The 17,779-nt window shown below is 52.7% G+C and overlaps 1 protein-coding gene across 3 annotated transcripts in view; it reads right to left on the reverse strand.

Moving 5' to 3' along the window:
- Nucleotides 1-125: 125 nt before the first annotated feature.
- NEURL1 (neuralized E3 ubiquitin protein ligase 1) overlaps nt 126-17,779 on the reverse strand; it is an 80,199-nt gene continuing 62,545 nt past the window's right edge. For all 3 annotated transcript variants that reach the window (XM_060641597.3, XM_060641599.3, XM_060641598.3), the window contains 3 exons: nt 6,958-7,647; nt 3,120-3,266; nt 126-2,643 (listed from right to left, as the gene is read on the reverse strand). In XM_060641597.3, coding sequence (XP_060497580.2) covers nt 2,405-2,643; nt 3,120-3,266; nt 6,958-7,647 — 1,076 coding nt within the window. In that variant the 3' untranslated portion in view covers nt 126-2,404. The remainder of the gene's footprint in view (nt 2,644-3,119; nt 3,267-6,957; nt 7,648-17,779) is intronic.

A 17,779-nucleotide genomic window follows, 5' to 3' on the forward strand; every position in this document is an offset into this window, starting at 1 on the left:
GTCCCCCGTTTCCAGGGAGTCTTCCCTGGTTCTTGACTCCCCTCCATATCCAGGACACCGGACCCTTCACCCCCACCCCCACTCTCCCTCCCTCCCCAGCCCTCCACACAGCACAGCCCTCGGGCTGGTACGAAATCACCTTTATTCACAATCACAGCGACCCAAGTTCACAAAGGAGGCAGCAACTATCCCAACACTAACAGAGACAGTGGTACAGATGGCTTCCTCTCCCCAAACCTCGGGCCACACAGCCCCTGCACTTAAGACCTTTCCTTGCCTTGGAGATGAGACTCCAGACTGGATGGGGCCACCATCTGGCCCACCCTACCCTCCTCCCACAGAAAGGGTCTCCGGGGTCAGTGACTGGGGAGTAGAGACCCAGTGGAACCATGACTTCCTAGAGGCCCACTGCAAGGGAGGTGCAAAGTCCCAGCCTGGGGTTCTGACCCCCCAGTGCTGTCCCACCCACCACCCTATAGCAGCCCCTCACCAGAGAACTCCCAAGAGTCACACACAAAGTCTTCTCCCCCCTCCCCTCAATCATTTTACAGAGGTGGCAGCTGAGGCTGAGGGGCTATAACCTGGACAGGGCCACACAGCTGCCCAGTGGTCAGGTCTAGAACCCCATACTCCACCATTCACGGGAAACAGCAGTCTCTGATGGATGTAAAAAGCCATCGGAGGGGGACAGAGGGTTGGGAGGCTGGGGGGGAGACTAGGCCCTCAGAGTGGGCCCCGGCCCATCACCTCTCAGAGTAGGGCGGGCAAGGCTGAGAGAACTACAGCCTAAGAGCAGGGGTAGGGGACCCTTCTTCACTCCAGAATCAGAATAACCAGAGGTGCTAGGACCTGGCCCCTTCTCTCCTCTTTCCTGGGGCTTAAGGGCCTAAGAACGGCCTCCCTGCCCTTGCTATGAGTAGGCCTCCTGTTCCCTGGCCCAAGCTGGGCTCCCCTCCTTCAGCCTCCCCAGAACTTTTGACGTCCTCATGGAAGCGGGAGCTCCTGGCCTCCTGCTGGATTCGAGACAACTTTGATAACCCTGTTGCAGCCCAGAGAGGAAGGGCACTTTGTGGCTCTGGGTGATCCACCAGCCCTAGGACATTAAGCTCAGTCTGTGTCTCTGTAAAATGGACACAATTTGACACAATTTGAAAGGAGGCCTCCCAATTCAGCCCCTTTTTCTGGAGTTTTAATTCATGGTGAGCAGAGCTGTCTATGGACTTTGGGCTGGAGCCTGGGGAAAACTATGATAACTACCTCTGCAGCGAGCTCTCACCAGGCACTCCACACACCAGGGCATTTCTAGGAGTTCGAAGGGCTCGGGGGACAGCAACTCACTCCCCCACCCCCCCATAAAAAAAAAACAACCTACAAACCAAATAAATAAATAAATAAGTAAAATGGCTGGTTTTACCCCAGGGGATCCCACCCCCACCCCTAATCCAGGGCCCTGGCCTCTCCTAGGGATGCTCCAGCCTCTTTGAGTATCAGCCAGGCTCAGGACAGTACTGACATCTGGGAGGACAAGTCACAGCAGATGCAAACCTGTTCTTAGCCTGACAGAGGACAGCCTCTGCTCTCTCGCTCACACCGAGAGGCTGTTCCTGGGCAGCAGCATCTGGTGAGATGACTGGGGCAGAAAGGTTATGGCCAGGAAGGGGCCCTCTGCATCTCAGCCAGGGCACAGGGTCAGGGACCCAGAACCTGGAGCCTTCTGTGGCCTGTCCATCCACCCATCCTGAGTGAGTGGGAAAGGGACATAGCATGGAGGCTGCAGCCTGCCCAGGATGAGAGGTATCCACTGGCCTTCTTACCCCTGGTTGCCAGGCCTGAGGGGCAGGGAAGACAGGAAGGAGAAGGTGGGTACAGCTCCGAGAGGAAGGCAGCAGCTCAGGGGCTGCCTGCCTAGGGCTGCCGTTGAGCAGGTTATACACTGCCCAAGGGCAGTTGGCAGAGAGAACAAATGGACACTGAAGTCCAGGCCATACTCCGAATGCCCTAGCTCAGGGACACATCTGCCCGGAGGCAGGGATACGTTTTCTAACTCTTACATGGGCTAGAGGACTTCCTACCAATCTGCCCCAGACGGGAAAGGATTAGGACAGGCCAAGTCCCCACTTAGCCCCTCAGCATGCAGGGAAGAGCTGGCTACAGAGAAGGGGAAGACAGAGAGTGGACTCCTCCCCTCCCCTCTGCTGGGGAATCTGCTCCTGCCCCTCACCTCCCTGCCTCATACCTTCTTTCTTCCCAAACCTTTAAGGGCCTCAGTTTCCCATGTTTAATGGAGAAGAGGAAAGAGTTTCCAAAACAAGTACGAAGAGAAGGGGCCCTGTTGGCTTGCCCCTCGGCTGGAGTGGGGCCGGAGTCTGAGAGGCAGGCGTGCAGGGTGGGGCGCCATGACGGGCTAGGAGCTGCGGTAGGTCTTGATAATGTCCTTGATGGGGCGACGGCAGATGGGGCAGCAGGCGTGCAAAGCCTTCTTGAGGCGCAGGCCACAGGCATAGCAGAGGCACATGTGGCCACATGTGTAGATGACCGTGTCCACTGCATGCTCATAGCAAATGGTGCACTCATCGCTCCACTGTCCTGTGCCCGGGGTCACTGGTGACTCAGGCAGGCTCACTGGAGAGTTGGGGGCTGTCCCTGGGGACAAGGGGACACCAAGTCAGTGGGAACATGGCCCAGTCTGGCCCCACGTTCATGGGAAGAGAGCCCCCTGGTCTCTTACCTCCCAACAGGCATCTGCCTGTTTACCCTGACAACCCACTTCCTGAGCACTAGGGGGCACTAGACAAGCGCCAGGGTGCCCATAAGGTGGTGAGAGAAGAAGGGATAGAGGAAGGTAGGGGGCCCAGAATCTTTTAAGGCAGGCCCCTCCTGAGCTAACCTTCGGTCTTCCATGTGTGCTCAAAAGTGCTTTGGAGAAAGGTGTCCAGCTGGGGGACAGGAAGGGATTCACCCCAGAAATCACCACCCCACGAGGGTTCACTGACCTATCTATCTCCAGCTCCTCCAGGGCCCAACTCTGTCACAGAGGCTGCATGCCCGCCTCGGCCAGGGGTCTCGGGGCAGGGAGTCTGGCACGGACACCACGGAACCGGAGTAGCCAGCCTACTTACCGCCAGCAGAGCTGCCCAGAGGTCCAGAGCTGCACGTGCTGAGCAAGGGGTCGGAGAGGCGGCTGCCCAGGGCGCTGGGCGAGGTTGGCGTGGAGGCAGGGGAGCAGGAGAGTGACGGGATGCTCCGCTCTGCCAGGATGGTGGAGCCTGCGGAAGGGGAGAGAGGGGCTCACTAGCCGCTGAGAGGCCTACCGGGAGAAAGCTCAAGTCTCCGCTCCTCCAGGGGGTTCCCAGGAGAGAAAGTGGTGACACGGCCTGACCACACAGCCCAGCCACTGGGCGGGTCCAGGGCAGGATTCCACAAGCCAGCCCAGCACCCTGCCCCAGCTCTCTGTTCCACCTACAAATCTGGGGGCCCTTTCTTGTTCTGAGGTTACTACATCAGCAGTCTCGAAACAAGAGCTCTGCTGAGAATCCCACCTCCACCCTTCCCACGCATCCTCACCTTCAAGGTTTCCCAGACAACGATGTCCCCCCTCCTCCCACCTAGTGTGGCCCTTCCAGTCATAGCCTGACCCTCCCTTTCTAAGCCCTGTGTTCTCTCGGTCACTGTCCCTAGATATCACCCACCCTCTCCTCTGCATAAGCACCTTTGAAATGCCCTTCACCATCTCCCAAGCTTGTTCTGTGCTACACTCGCTCTCCTTCCTTCCCTCCCTCCTTTCTCTTCCTCTTCAACACCTCTCCTCACCTTCCTCTTCTCTTCCTGCCCTCCCTTGCTCGTCCCTTCAACAAGTCCTACCAGGCACCATCAGCTGTGTAAACATAACACTGAGAACAAGATGGAGAGGGCCACTGCCCCCAAAGAGCTAACTGTCCAGGGAGCCCCTTGGGGCTGTCCTCAAATCTCCTCCTCTGGGGAGCTTTGACCACCCCTCCCCCAACCACATTACTTTATTTACCACTGACCCGCCACACACACCACATACACGGGACCAAACAACCACACAGCCTGGGGTAATATTTGTTCTTTGCCCAGGAATGCAGCTTTGTTTTCCCAGTTGAACTATGAGCTTCCTGAGAGCAGGAAATCGTATTTACCTGTGACTCTCCCACAGGCTCTAACATATTGCCCTACACATAAATGTTCAGTGAGATCTTCTCTATTATTATGTGTTCTAATTTATTTAACAGTCACCGTTTCTAAGAATATTCACTAGATATCTGCGACGGCAGATGGGGCAGCAGGCGTGCAAAGCCTTCTTGAGGCGCAGGCCACAGGCATAGCAGAGGCACATGTGGCCACGTGTGTAGATGACCGTGTCCACTGCATGCTCATAGCAAATGGTGCACTCATCGCTCCACTGTCCTGTGCCCGGGGTCACTGGTGACTCAGGCAGGCTCACTGGAGAGTTGGGGGCTGTCCCTGGGGACAAGGGGACACCAAGTCAGTGGGAACGTGGCCCAGTCTGGCCCCACGTTCATGGGAAGAGAGCCCCCTGGTCTCTTATGTCCCAATCCATTTACTGGGTTTCTCTTAGTGTTAATAGTCTTTTAGTCAATTATCATCTTCTTTCATAAAGTCACACCTCCTATTTGCTTTTCTTGCCTTATTGCACTGGCTATCATTTTCAGAACAATACTCTAAGGCATCCCTATCATATTCCTGACTTTAATGAGAATGTTTCTCACGTTCCATCATTAAGTATGAAACCGCCTGTAGTTCTGAAATAAAGGAAATATTCCTCCATTCTTAGTGCACTGAAGCCTTTCACAAAGCAGAGCACACCTCTGTAAGGTAAATAGTTACCCTTCACGTATTGTCACTGGGTTTTCCTTGCAGTTCCATCAGGATCCCCAAACACCAATTTGCTGACTGAGATGCCCAGTTCTCCTACCACCCAGAAGCACTATCTTTAGCATATATTGTTTAGCAAATATCTGGAAGATTATTCTTAAACCCCCACCGTGGCCCACTTACCTCTCGAGATATTTAAGTCCTGATTTTTTTTTTTAAGCTTCTCCTGTGTCTAGTAAGCCTCTTTGGGGAACAGAAGTCTCATCGGAAAGCTACTTATCTATTATTAGATGGTGCTGAGGTAAGAGAGTACCCTGCCCTTATGGAATTTCCTTCGTCTGAGGAGCAGTATCTCCCAGTGAGTGTAGCCAAGTACCTTTTTACCTCAGCCTGATTTTTTTCTGTACCCCAGTCTGATTTCTTTTTATTCCATCCTGAGTTTTTACCCCAACTTCCTTCCATCCTCACGTATTTTCATCCAGCCTGATGTCTTTTCATTCTTTCCTGATTTATCTTCCCTTAATCATAACTTCTTAGCACTTCAACCTCATTATTTTCATTCCTTTTCAATTTTTCACTCCATCTTCATTTGGCCTCTTTCCAGAGTAGGAAATCCCCACTTATTTTATCTGATTTCACAAACTCTAACACATTCACAGTCACCAACAGCATTATACATACAAATACGCATGTACTCAGTTACTCATGTGTGTCTATACACAGACATAGCAGTTTTAGAGCATAATACACCTTCACTCGTATACACATGTTATCTTGTCTACAAAGCCTCCTGCGGTGAGGTCTAGGCTGGGGCTATGAAGCCCAGAGGTCTCCAAATATATCTAAGCAAACTTGCTTAAAAAAAGAATTCAGATGCCTAGGATGTACACAATCAAATCTCTGCAGGTGGGATTCCAAAATCTGCACTTTAGTAGGTCCTGCTAGTGAATCTAATGGAACCAGTCCAGTCAACCGCAACTGATTAGCAGGCCAGCTCTTGCAAAGTATGAAATACCTGCCCACTTGGGGGAAACAGAGGTCCCTGGAGATGGTTTGGAGGCAGGGGTGGGGGGGGTGGGGGGGAGGTGGGAGGGTAAGATGTAAGATTTCTGGTCAAATTAGTTTAGATAAAGCTGTACCCTATAACTACCTCTTCCTCCTCATTAAGGATTCATATTGCCTATGAAAGGCTCTGAGAGGAGTGCCTGGGTGGCTCAGTCAGGTGTCTGACTCTTGATTTGGGCTCAGGTCATGATGTCACAGTTTGTGGAATCGAGCCCCTTATCCGGCTCTGCACTGGCAGCTAAGTGCCTGCTTAGGATTCTCTCTCCCTCTCTCTGCGCCCCACCCCCATTCTCTAAGTAAACTTAAAAAAAATAAATAAAGGCTCTGAGAAGTTCTGCAATAAAGAATCCTCCACTTTTTCTCATATCAGTGTTTTCCTAATTTTTTCACCCAAGGACCCATTTTCAACAGACGCCTATCCCACAGAACACTCTGAGAAACAGGACTCTCACGAGTCCACATCCACCAGTCCATTTAGACTCTGTCCATTCAAAGCCAGGAATGAAACGCCCAGACCTCTGCAACCCCATTTCTTCCGAGGCCCTATTCTCAGATTCCCCATAGGCTCCCAATCCAGGCACCACCCTGCACAGACACCTGGCTACCAACACATCACTCTCCTTCTTACCTAGACACACAACCATCCTTAAGAGGCAGAGACTTTTATTCCCATTTTGGAGAAATGGAAACAGCCTCAATAAGTTAATTGCTGGTGGAAAACTTTTTTGTCATCTTTAAGTGGCCACTGAGACGTGTGTTTCCGGGCCGTTTATGCATCTATGGGGACACAGGTTAATCAGATTCTGAGAGACTCAATGATCCACACTTTTCTCCCCGCCCCGAGGATGCCTCTGGTGAGATTTGAGGACAAGGGCCTAGCAGATGGAGTCCCGCCCAGGACTCATTTCTGTGTCTGGGAGGCGGTGGGGCGGGGCGGACTGGCCCTCTGTTCTCTCCCCCTACCCGGATGGGCCCGTCCTCCAGGAAAGGCACGGTGCCGGGTGTGTTGGAGGGGCCGTCAGGGGAGGCACTCACCGAGGATGCGGATCTGCGTGACGGCCCCGTGCAGGCCGAAGAGCATCCAGAGCGGCTGCGAGGCATCCACGCACAGCTGCATGCCCGCCGCGGCGCCGTTGTGGCTGAGGTGCAGCTCCCCGTCGGCGTTGACCACCAGGCCCAGGATGTCGCCGCTGTGCAGGGGCCCGGGCACGCGGCACACGGCCCAGAATTCCTTGCGGTCCACCAGGGCCTCGGGGCTGAAGGGCAGGTCCGCGGGCCGCAGCGTGCCGGGGTCGCACGTGGTGACGCCGAAGGAGAGCGCGCCGGGCCGCGCGCCGCCCGAGCGCGTGACCTTGACGAAGATGGTCTCGGCCACGCGCACAGGCCGGCTGGTGAAGACGAGCGCGCGCTCGTCGCGCCCGTGCTCCAGGCGCGCCACCGTCTGCTCGTCTAGGATCCGGACGTGCGCGCCGGCGCGCAGCGCGTGGAAGCGAAGGTCGCCGTCGAGCTGCGCGGGCAGCGCGCGACTGTGCTGCGAGTTGAGCGAGTTCTGCGGGATGGGGCAGCCGGCGGCCGGCGCGGCCTCGTCGCCCTCGGCGCCCGGCACGTTGAGGTCGCACAGGCTCACGGAGAGGCGCGCCTCGTCTGCGTCGCGCCGCAGCGACGGCCGCCGCAGGGCGGTGAAGGAGCGGGGCCGCAGGCAGTCCGGGAGCACCAGCTCGCTGTCTGCGGCCGGGGAGGGGGAGAGACAGGGTGACCGTCAGGCGGGCCGCTCGGGGCCAGCCCCCGTCACCTGCGCGCCTCCTCCCGCCAGCCTTTCCAGCATGCACCGCGAAATACCGACCGCGTTGTCAGCGGCACGGGAACGGCTTCGGACCTAGGCTAAGGAATCGGGAGACAAAGTCCTGCAGGACATCTGTTTGTTTAAGCAAAGGATCAAGGCTAGAAGGAAGAAAAACATTCTAAATGGCGCGCTTATAAAAGTTTTTACTATTAACTCCCAGGCCCTCCCTTTGGATCCCCAGCATTTAGAACTGCGCTGAGCACTTCAGATGACAAGCAGTAAATGTCTGTTGAATGCACTGCTGACGTCCTACCCTTCTGGAAGGTCAGGGGGATTCCCCCTTCCCCAGAACCCCTCTTTGCATAAATTGTCTCAGCTTATCCTAACAATTACCTTTTGAGCTTAGCATTGCCGCAGAAGGACACAGACTGAGAGAACTTAAGTAAATGTATCCAGGTTTTCTTTTGAAAGGGACTTACTTTCAAAGGGGAAATCAACCCCTTTCTCTTTTTAATCATACAAGTAAGACACACTGTCTTTTGTAGAAAAGACAGTTCAGCAAAAAGAAAAAATTACCACCTCTCAGCCCACCATCCAGAGAAAAATACTCTTAACATTTGGATGAGGACCTTCCAGCTTTTTTCCCCCAATATATTCTTCAGTTACTTCTTTAATACAAAAATTGAATCACGCTATATCAACTCTAGTAGTTTTTAACCTTTTATGGGTAACAAATCCCTTTGAAAATGTGATAATTTTCACCTATCGCCTCAGAAAAATGCACATTCTTCCTAAAGTCTGTGGATAATTCCAGGGCATCTGTGAATCCCATAAAGCCATCCATGGGCATGGACTCCAGGCTAAGAACCCTGCTATATACAGATTTCCTTTTCAAAACTAGCTTTTCCACTTACTGTGTCCTAAACACCTTTCCATGCCAATAACCATGTTTCCAACACCATATTTTTTTAATGGCTGTATTATGTCCTGCTTTATGGAGTCCCATCATTTATAATAAAAGTCATCATGCACGATGAATTACCCCTGCATTTCATCCTTAAAACATCCCGTGGAAGTGTTCCCATTATGGAGATAAAACTCAGAGATGTGATGTGACAGCCACCAGGTGGCAGATCTGAAATTGAAGCAAGGTCTGTCCAACTCCTGATACCACATTCTTTGCTTTCAGGACCCCTCCTTGTTTATTGAACCCCTTCTGTGGGAGTCAAAGTCCCCAAATTTGGCTAGTGCCACTGTAGACCACAGCATGGGCCAATCCCTCCCTGAGAGCCTTTCCTCTGAACCTCCCAAAGCGAGAATCTGTGCTTTCTCTCCAGGACCTGGGTAAGGATGGCTGGGGTGCTCGGTGTGGGAGCAAAGCTTGAGGGACGGTGTGGGCAGCTGAGGTCAGGATTCAGCTCCAGCTGAATCTAGAAACAGTCTCCAAAGCCTCCTTGTTTTTGTTCTCCCCCAACCCCCACCACCCTTTCCAGAAACAGCCTCGTTTGGGCCTGGGCAAGGAGACGCTGCTGGGCCCTCCCGCCTCAAGTCCCCTGCCTCTCTGGAGTAGCCTCTTGGGGCCTGGCTGGTTGGGATTTCCCAGCATCGTGCCTGGCAAGAAGGAGGGAGCCGACCGGAAAATGTGATTATTCCAGGGAATTGACTCTGTGACAGCGATGGTGCAGAGAGGCTGGGGGCTGCAGAGAGGCAGAGGCAAGGAGGCTCAAACAGGAGGGGGAGGCCTGAGAGACAGTAGTGTGGACCTGGGACAGGCTGTGGGCTGACCTGGACCCCTGGGAACAGCCCCTGCTTCCGACCCCTCAGGGATTCCAGCACTGGCCCTAGAGGACTCCAGGGTTGGAGATGGAGAGGAAGGGACGGGGACAGCAGGGTGACTAAACAACAAAAGGCTCAGATTCTCAGCCAGAGCCTACAGGAATAAGACTGTCACAGGAGCCCACACACATATGCGCCCCGACACTCCTCTCCCTACCCCAACCCACACACACTCAGAACACTCAGCCCAGAGCCATGGAGCTGGGCAGACTCTCAGTACAGATTTCTGAATGGGGCTGGATGCGAGCTATCCTGAGCTCTGCCCCTTCAGGAGTCCTTCTGTACTTGAACATGCCCACTCCTGGGCCTCCCAGGCAACCTATGCCATTGTTGAGCTACTCTAAGAAAGCGTTTCCTTCTCTTAAACTGACATCTACCCTCCTGTATCCAAGGATCCTGCATTAATTTACTTAACTTCTCTCAGCTTCTGTGCCAATGCTATCTCTGGGGCAGTCCCATAGAGAAAAGGACTCTCCTCTGGGAATACTCAGACACACTGCTCACCTTCCCACCTCTTAGACGATGAACAGAACCAGCCTCCAGATGTTCCCTGACCAGCTCAAGGCACAGTGTGGCCATCACCTCCCTTGATATTTACACTATATGTCTAATCGTGCAACCTGACAGTATCTCAGATGCTTTAGCAGCCAAAATCCATGAACTGGTAGGCAGGATAGGAGCATAGTTAAGTGTAAGGATTTTGAAGTCATCAGCCTGGGTTCAAATCCTGGCTCTGCCAGTTTCTGGCCATAGACCAAAAGCTTAACCTCTCTGGGCCTCTCCATGCATAAAATCAGCATGTACTGACGTGTATAAAATCTGTATTCTAATACTCCGCTCAGAAGGGATGCTGTGAAGTTGAAATGCAGGAGGTAAGTAGTACCCTACTCTACCTAGTAGAGTACCTGGCACATAATAATCACTAGGTAAACACGAACCACTGTTATTATCATTTCCATGCCCCAAGGCTCAGAAGAAAGTGCACGGGCTTTGGGGTGACACAGGCCTGGGTTTAACGGTCCAATCCAGCACTTGAACGGTGGCCAGTAAGGAAGCAACTTTCTTCCCAGCCTCAGATCACTCACCTAGAGAACAAGGGTAATAATACCTGCCTTGTGATGTTGTTGCAGGGATCAGAGGTAGAGCGGGAAGCCCCCGTACTTGACAACCTCAGGTACTAGTACTTTACTCAGGTTGAGTTTTGTCAACCAAAGTTAGGTCCACCTGCACTTAGGCAATTAACTTTCTGAACCTTAAGGTAGGACGATAGATAGATAGATAGATAGATAGATAGATAGATAGATAGATAGATAGACTATATATAAGGTCATGAATGACATCACTGACTAAAGCCCAGAAAGGAGAAGGTACAAAGTGGACATTAGAGGAGAAAGAAGAGAAGGAAGGAGAAACATTTGGGGGGGGGGGGGTGAGGGAGAGGAGAAGGGACAGGAAATGACCCCTATGGCTTTGCCTGAGATCTTGGAGGAGCAGGGAGAAAAGGTATCAGAGATGCTGGGAAACAGCTAAAAATGGAATCCCCGGGGCCAGTGCCCAGCCCAAGTATGTCTCCTCTCCCGGCTCAGCTGCCCCTCGGGGTCAGGAGTGGCTGCAGGCTGCCAGCAAGCTCCAAAATAGCCATCCCCTCAGTGTCCCCAGCTGTGCCGGACCCTGAAATAGATGACACTGGAAATAGAGGAGCTGATCAGGCACCCTCTGCACAAGGGACGGCAAAGGTCAGAGCTGACTGGACTGACATCGAGTCAGAGGCCAAGGGAGGGTCCTGGCCACGAAAGCCAGGGGAGAGCACCCTGGGACAAGCCTCTGCCCAGGGTTACAGCTTGGAAAAACCAGATGGGCTACCTGTAACCCCAAGCAGCAGCGTGGCCCATTTGGAAGCAACAAGTTATGTAATCCACACACGGGACACATGGCTGCCCACTTTGGAGGTATTTATGACAGGAGGAGGGGAGGCTCCAGGCCACCGGAGAAGCTGTTAAGCTGGCTCCCCTCTCCGCATCCCGTCTTTCAGGAAGGAGCTTGTCTGTCTTCAGCTCCTGCCTAATCTGGTGCCTAGCGGTGGTCCTGCAAATACTTTGGGCCAGAGCAGAAATCACCGGCCCTGCAAGGGCAGTGAGGCCAGGACAGGGGGTTTCCTCCCCGTCAAGGTGGCACTCAGGTCACCCACTCACTGACACACTGTGTGCCCAGCCCCAGGCAGTGGTGGAGACAGAAGGAGAAGCCAGGACATGGGCCCCAAGGAGCCAGTAGGCTGTGGGAGGATCAAAGCTTGGAGGCATGAAAATATGTGAGTATAATTTTGTTACAAAATTCTCAGTGTCTCCAGAGGAAATCCACCTCTCTCTGCCAAGTTCTCACCCAGCCTTGACTAGAATGGCCCCGGGGACAAGAAGCTCACCACATCCCAAGGCTATCTGTCCCCTGTCTCTGAACAACCATAACTGTTAGAAAAGCTCTCCTTGCATGGATCCCTATATGTCCTATAGCCACTCCTTGCACCCTCTCTGAGCCTTCTCTTCTTTAGGATACATATTCCTTTTAGGATAATGCTCTCTAGCCGAGGCTGAGGTCCCCTTCCTGTCTCACAGTGAGCCAGAGACAGCATCTCAGAAGAAACAAGATTTGACCTGGACCCTGAAGGGACAAGAGAGTTTGGACTGACAGAAGTGAGAGGCACTCAGTGGGAAAACTGTTCTAGTAAATGCCTGGAGAAGAGTCTGAGCAGGGCCAGCGGGGAGAAAGGAAGGGAGAGGAGGAGAGGAGGGGCCAGGCTGAGGATTCCGGGGCCAGCTCTGGCCAGAGACCCACCGGGCCCTCCCACATGTTGCCAGCCAGTGCAGGGCAACCAAAGCAGGGCCTGGGCACTGGTGCAGGGGCCCTCCGGGGCAGGCAAGGGGCTCCTTTGAAGCAGGGCCTGCCATCAGCCCCAGAGTCTTGTTTGTTTAGATTCGCACATCCGGAGCACTGGATAATCTTTAACCATGGGTCGGCCTGCCGCAGCCGGCCGGCTGGTGGGTATCTGCCGGCCCCTGTTTAGAAGGTGCTGCCAGCCCATTTACTGTCTCCATAAACATCCTCTTGCTGGTCAGCATCTGGCATGGGGCAGGGGAAGGAGCCCGGAGGGCGGGTACATGGGTTGGACGGGTAAGGGGTTTCTCCGCCCCTCTGGACAATGCCCCGAAACCCACACCCGCCTCCACCCTTTCCATATAAACCCAACCACACGAAAGCTAGAAGAACAAGTACTTTTTGAGGCCCATGGAGGGAAGGGTAGGATGTCCCAGAAACACTTGGAGTCACGGATTCTAAGCTTTATAGAATCTTCAGCCCAGAGGATCTTAGACACATAGATTTTCAGACTCATCTGGTCTAACGGTTCTCAAACTTTTTTTTTCTTTAAGCAGTGGAATCCTTTTGTCCAACAAAACCAAAATTTCTGGTTGAAGTCTAAGAAAAAGCCATAGAGCCTGCCAACTCAGCCGCCTCAAAGATGCCTCTGTAGAACCCCAGCGTTCCAAGGAACCCAGCTAGAGAACCAAAGGTCTTATTCCAAGAAACAATTTAGGTAGAATGGTTTGAATTTCACCCAGATACAGGGACTTGATTTTAAGGCCTCCTCTTCTAATGAGAGGACTTGGGGGTTGTCTCTTTGGTGGTATTTTTAAATTAAGTATTCCTTTTCAACCTAAAAACAATAGCCCTTACTATATATGTAAACACTTTTACATATTCATCAGCCTCAGACTCTCTGAGGTAAATGGCACATATATAATTATGTCCAAATAACAGATGGGACAGTTGTGGCACAGAGAAGCTGGAAGGCTTGCTCAAAGCTAGTGAGTGGCCACGTCAAGTCTTGATTCAGTCAGGTCTCCTGCTTCTGAAATGAGGGCTTTGTCCCCAGTACTGCAAGGCCCCAGCTCCTCTACTCCACACACCCCACCCCGGACCCCTAGGTCTCTTCAAGCTCCCCAAAACTATATTTTGGACCAAAGAGATACTAGGCAGAAAATATGAAACTGCCATTTCTGGATATTACAATCTAATATTGCCCATCGTATAAGGTTGCACTTTATATATATTCATTCTGGTGAAAACAAAAACAAAAAACAAAAACAAAAAAACCCAAAACCACCAGAGTGCTCTGTAAACAACAGAACCAGATGAAGCCGTCAGGAGCCTTCGCGGAACTATGAGGCAGACACTGCTGAATCAGGATGCCGGGCACCCCCACTTCCCCAGCCAACCCTGCTGGGGCTCTCGTGAACTATCTATACCCAACATGTACAGCTGATCCCTAACCCCCTGAGCTCTCCTACACTATCCTGGAAGACATGGGAGGACCAACACCCCACCTTTGGGAGGTATCCAGACTTCACAGGGGACCAGGTGAACTCATAGTTAGAGAAGCTAGAAAGTAATGCAGCGCATGCTCCTGGGCCCAAGTCCCACTTCTTCCAAGCTATGTGACTGTAAGCAAGTTATCAGACCTCTCTGAGACTGTTTCCTTATCTGCAAAACGAGTACAATAATAACTTTCTTTGGGGCGCCTGGGTGGCTCAGTTGGTTGAACATCCGACTTCGGCTCAGGTCATGATCTTGCAGTTTGTGAGTTCGAGCCCTGCGTCAGGCTCTGTGCTGACAGCTCAGAGCCTGGAGCCTGCTTTGGATTCTGTGTCTCCTCCTCTCTCTGTACCCACCCCCGCCCCTGCTCATGCTCTGTCTCTCAATAATAAATAAATGTTAAAAAAATTTAAAAAAAAACTTTCTTTATAACATATATAAAGGACTTATGCTGTCTTCTTAAAGACCAGGACAATACATGATGCAGAACTGCTGAGACCATTTAGACCTTCATGTGCCTTCAGGTGGTCAGGAAGAGGAAGGGTCATAGGAACAGGGGAGGTCAGGGAAGGTTTCCTGGTGGAGGGGAGGGTTTGGAGTTGGACTGTGATTACGATTAGCAGAATTTGGGATGAGCAGAAAGGAAGCGCCAGGAAGAGTCTCTGAAGCAGGAGAAACAACAAAATTTTGTTTAAATCAAAAAGAAAAGAAAACTGTCAGAGAAGAAGAAATCGCCATCAGCATCCTTAGCTCTTTCCCCCATCCCCAGAGCTTCGCTCAGGTTCCTTAGACTAATATTTGCCTCTCAGCCCCTGGCAGCCATAGCTGAAGGTAAATATTGGTTTAGCCTAGGAAACGGAAGCCCCAGATGGCAGCGTGGTCCTCCGCTAGCCAGGACGGCTCACACCCTTTGTGCCGCCAAGCTGAGGCACACCCTGTATGGGAGACCTACCCCAGGGCCTTATCTTCAGAGAGGCCCAGGCTTCTCATTGCAGGGAAGCCAGGCTGACTCACCAGCCTAGCAAGTGGTCCAGGAGCAGCCTGGCCCTCAGAAAGCTACCCTCCCTGAGAGTCTCTAGAGATCTCTGTCCTCAGAAGGCAGGTCTCTTACCAGGACTGGGGCACATGTGCACAGGTTGGGTGAAGCAGAATGCCGTGAGCCCTTGGGACCCCACCCTGAGTGCCCCCTTAATGCCCTCCTGAGTTCAGCCACTACCATTTTGATGTGGCAATGTCTTCTCACAGTGACCTTATGCCCAGTTCCTCCTGGGAGAGCCGAATTCCAGGGCCAGCCTGGCTTCTGACTAGCTGGGAGAATTTGGACAGGCCCTCTTCTATCTCTCGGCCACCTTTTCTCCTTTTGAAAGACATTGACAGCAAGATAGCTGCCAGAAACTTTCTGCTTTCACGGCTCTCTCCCCTGCGATGCATGCACACAGCCTCACCTGTGCACACCCCTTCTCCACAGGTCACCTACACCTCTTCTCTTCACTCGCTCCCCTGAAGGTTCTGTTCCCTGACTGATGATGCTAATCTAATTCCCCACCTCTGTGACCATGCATACCCCTCCTGTCCAGCCTAAACTGTTCCTCCCCAACCAGTCTGTGCATTTCAGCTTCTCTGGTTCCTGACTTGAAACCTCTCCTATAGGAAATCCTGGATCGCTCCCCAGCTGTACCGCCCCCAACACACGGCTCTACTCTTCAGCCACATTTCATTGCAGAATTGGATCTCAGAGCAGTTATATGGTGTGTCCCCCAAAATAAACACTCTTCAAAGAGAGGCACTGGGTTTTCAATTCATGTGTCTCCCTCTGCCCCCTCATCATACCTGGGCTGCGGTGGGCACAGAGGGTTATCAGGAGCACCCTACAAGTGGGGTCTTGGCTCACCAGCTTTCTGCCAGGACCCACAGCTGCTCTTTGTGAGCCAACGTTTCTGAGAGGAGCAGGGAGACCCTGAAGAATTGGGATAGGAGCTTATCTCGCCAAGCATTAATCACCCCATAAAACTTGTGTTTATTTGCTTGCCCACAGGTCCTTCTTTCTGGAGGTAGGAAGCTGTTATTCTTGGAAATACCAGCCCAGGCTTGGCCGGGACACCCTGAGGAAAGAGGCAATCTCCTGAACTCCAGCATGTCGGGGGTGCCTCGAAGGCTTGAAGCAGGCCTGCAGGGGTCATGGTGGGGGCACCAGCGGGCCTCGTTATGTTAGGGCAGTGGGGGTTGGGATGGGGCACCCCCTTGGTGGTGTCACTTCAGGAAGAGACGCCACCCCCTACCTCCACTCTGTCCGGAGAGACAGCCAACGTGTCCGTGGCCTGACTTGCATATCTGCTAGGTGCCAAGTACCCCAGGATATCTGTGATCCGAAGAGCAGATATGGGCCAGGTGGGGTTTGGAGGGTTTTGGCCACAGGTCCCAGAGAGAGGCAGAAAGGGAGGGGGCAGACCTAGCAGGAAGTCCCTGCAGATGAGACACTGGTCTGGGAGGCAACCACCTCGAGAAAGACAAGCCCGTCCTCAGAGCTACCAAGGCAGAGAGGGACTTCTTCAGGGGAAGGAGAAACTCAAAGCCAAGATGGCTTAGGAGGGAGAGCAGGGAAAGCCACAGGCAGTGAAGGGATCAGGGTGGGAGGTGGGGGGGGGGGGGTTGCTGGGGTGGGAAGAGGGGAGGAAAGGGAAGGAGGCTGACCCTGGGACTATATGAGGCAATGGGCGATCCCAGAGGGGACGCCACAGAATGACGGTGTAGAGCAGTGTGCCTACCTCTGAAGACATCTTGGATGGATTTCTTTTGTTTTTACACAAAAAAGAAATCGCTTTAGGAAGAACAAAACAAAGAGATATTTTCATCTGCTAATTGAATTCAGGGGCTATAATCAGTGTTTGAAAACACCCAGGGATTATGGTGATTTATAGCTAGGACAGGAATCTGCTGGGCCCTCGGCCTTGTCCAATGTACAGAGAGGAGCCTGCTGGGAAATCCGGATGCAAGTGAAAATACTGCGGGAAAACCCATTTATGGTCCAAGAGGGGTAACAGGGCCATCTGGGCTGTGCCCGAGGGTGGGGCCTTCCCTAGGCCCCTGAGGTTTGGAAACCCCATCTCACCTCGCATGTCCCCGTCACCACCTCCTCCCCGGACCCTCCTAGAATTTGTAGGCCCAGCCTAAGCCCTCTTTTCCAAGAAATACTCCTGGACTCCATCCTCCCTCACTGACCTCAGCCTCCTCTCAATTTCCTGCCTCCCTCCATACTTAAACCTGCTGGAGGTTTATTGGGGAAGGTACTGCTTTAGGCAGCAGAACACCCTGTTCAAATCCCAGCTCTGCCACAGCCCTACGCGGGCAAGCCAAGCCTTCTGTGGGTCTCAATTTTCTCCCTGACAAATGGGGATGAAAGAAAAACATTCTGTCCGAGGCCAGCTGCTGAGCGATTAAATGAGATAGCTGGATGGAAACCATCTCGGCAGATGGAAAGGATCCTCTGACTACAGCATTAAACAATTTACTGTCTTCTCTTGGGTTATGCCCTGATTGTGTCTGGAGGGTTTGCTTTGTCTAATTTCTCAGTGAGGCTGGCGCTGTCTATGAGAGCAAAGCTGGGTCTATCCTTCATCTAACAAGTTAACCTTCCCACCACTCTCCCTTCCCAACCCCCCAAATAATGCTTGGTGTCCTCCCCACGCCAGACACAAGATTCCACTCTGGAGAGAAATCCAGGGGGGGTAAGAACGGATTCACCCTCAAAGCCTTCCCTGTCTTGTGCAAGACATATGGATGGGCCAAGGCTCAGCCAATGCCTCAGGGCGGAGAGAAGCACAGACACCATGTGGTGGAACCCAAGAAACAGAGAAAAGAACTCAGCTCCAGAAG

Source organism: Panthera onca, chromosome D2 (assembly GCF_046562875.1).
Source record: "Panthera onca isolate mPanOnc1 chromosome D2, mPanOnc1 haplotype 2, whole genome shotgun sequence".
NCBI lineage: Eukaryota > Metazoa > Chordata > Mammalia > Carnivora > Felidae > Panthera > Panthera onca.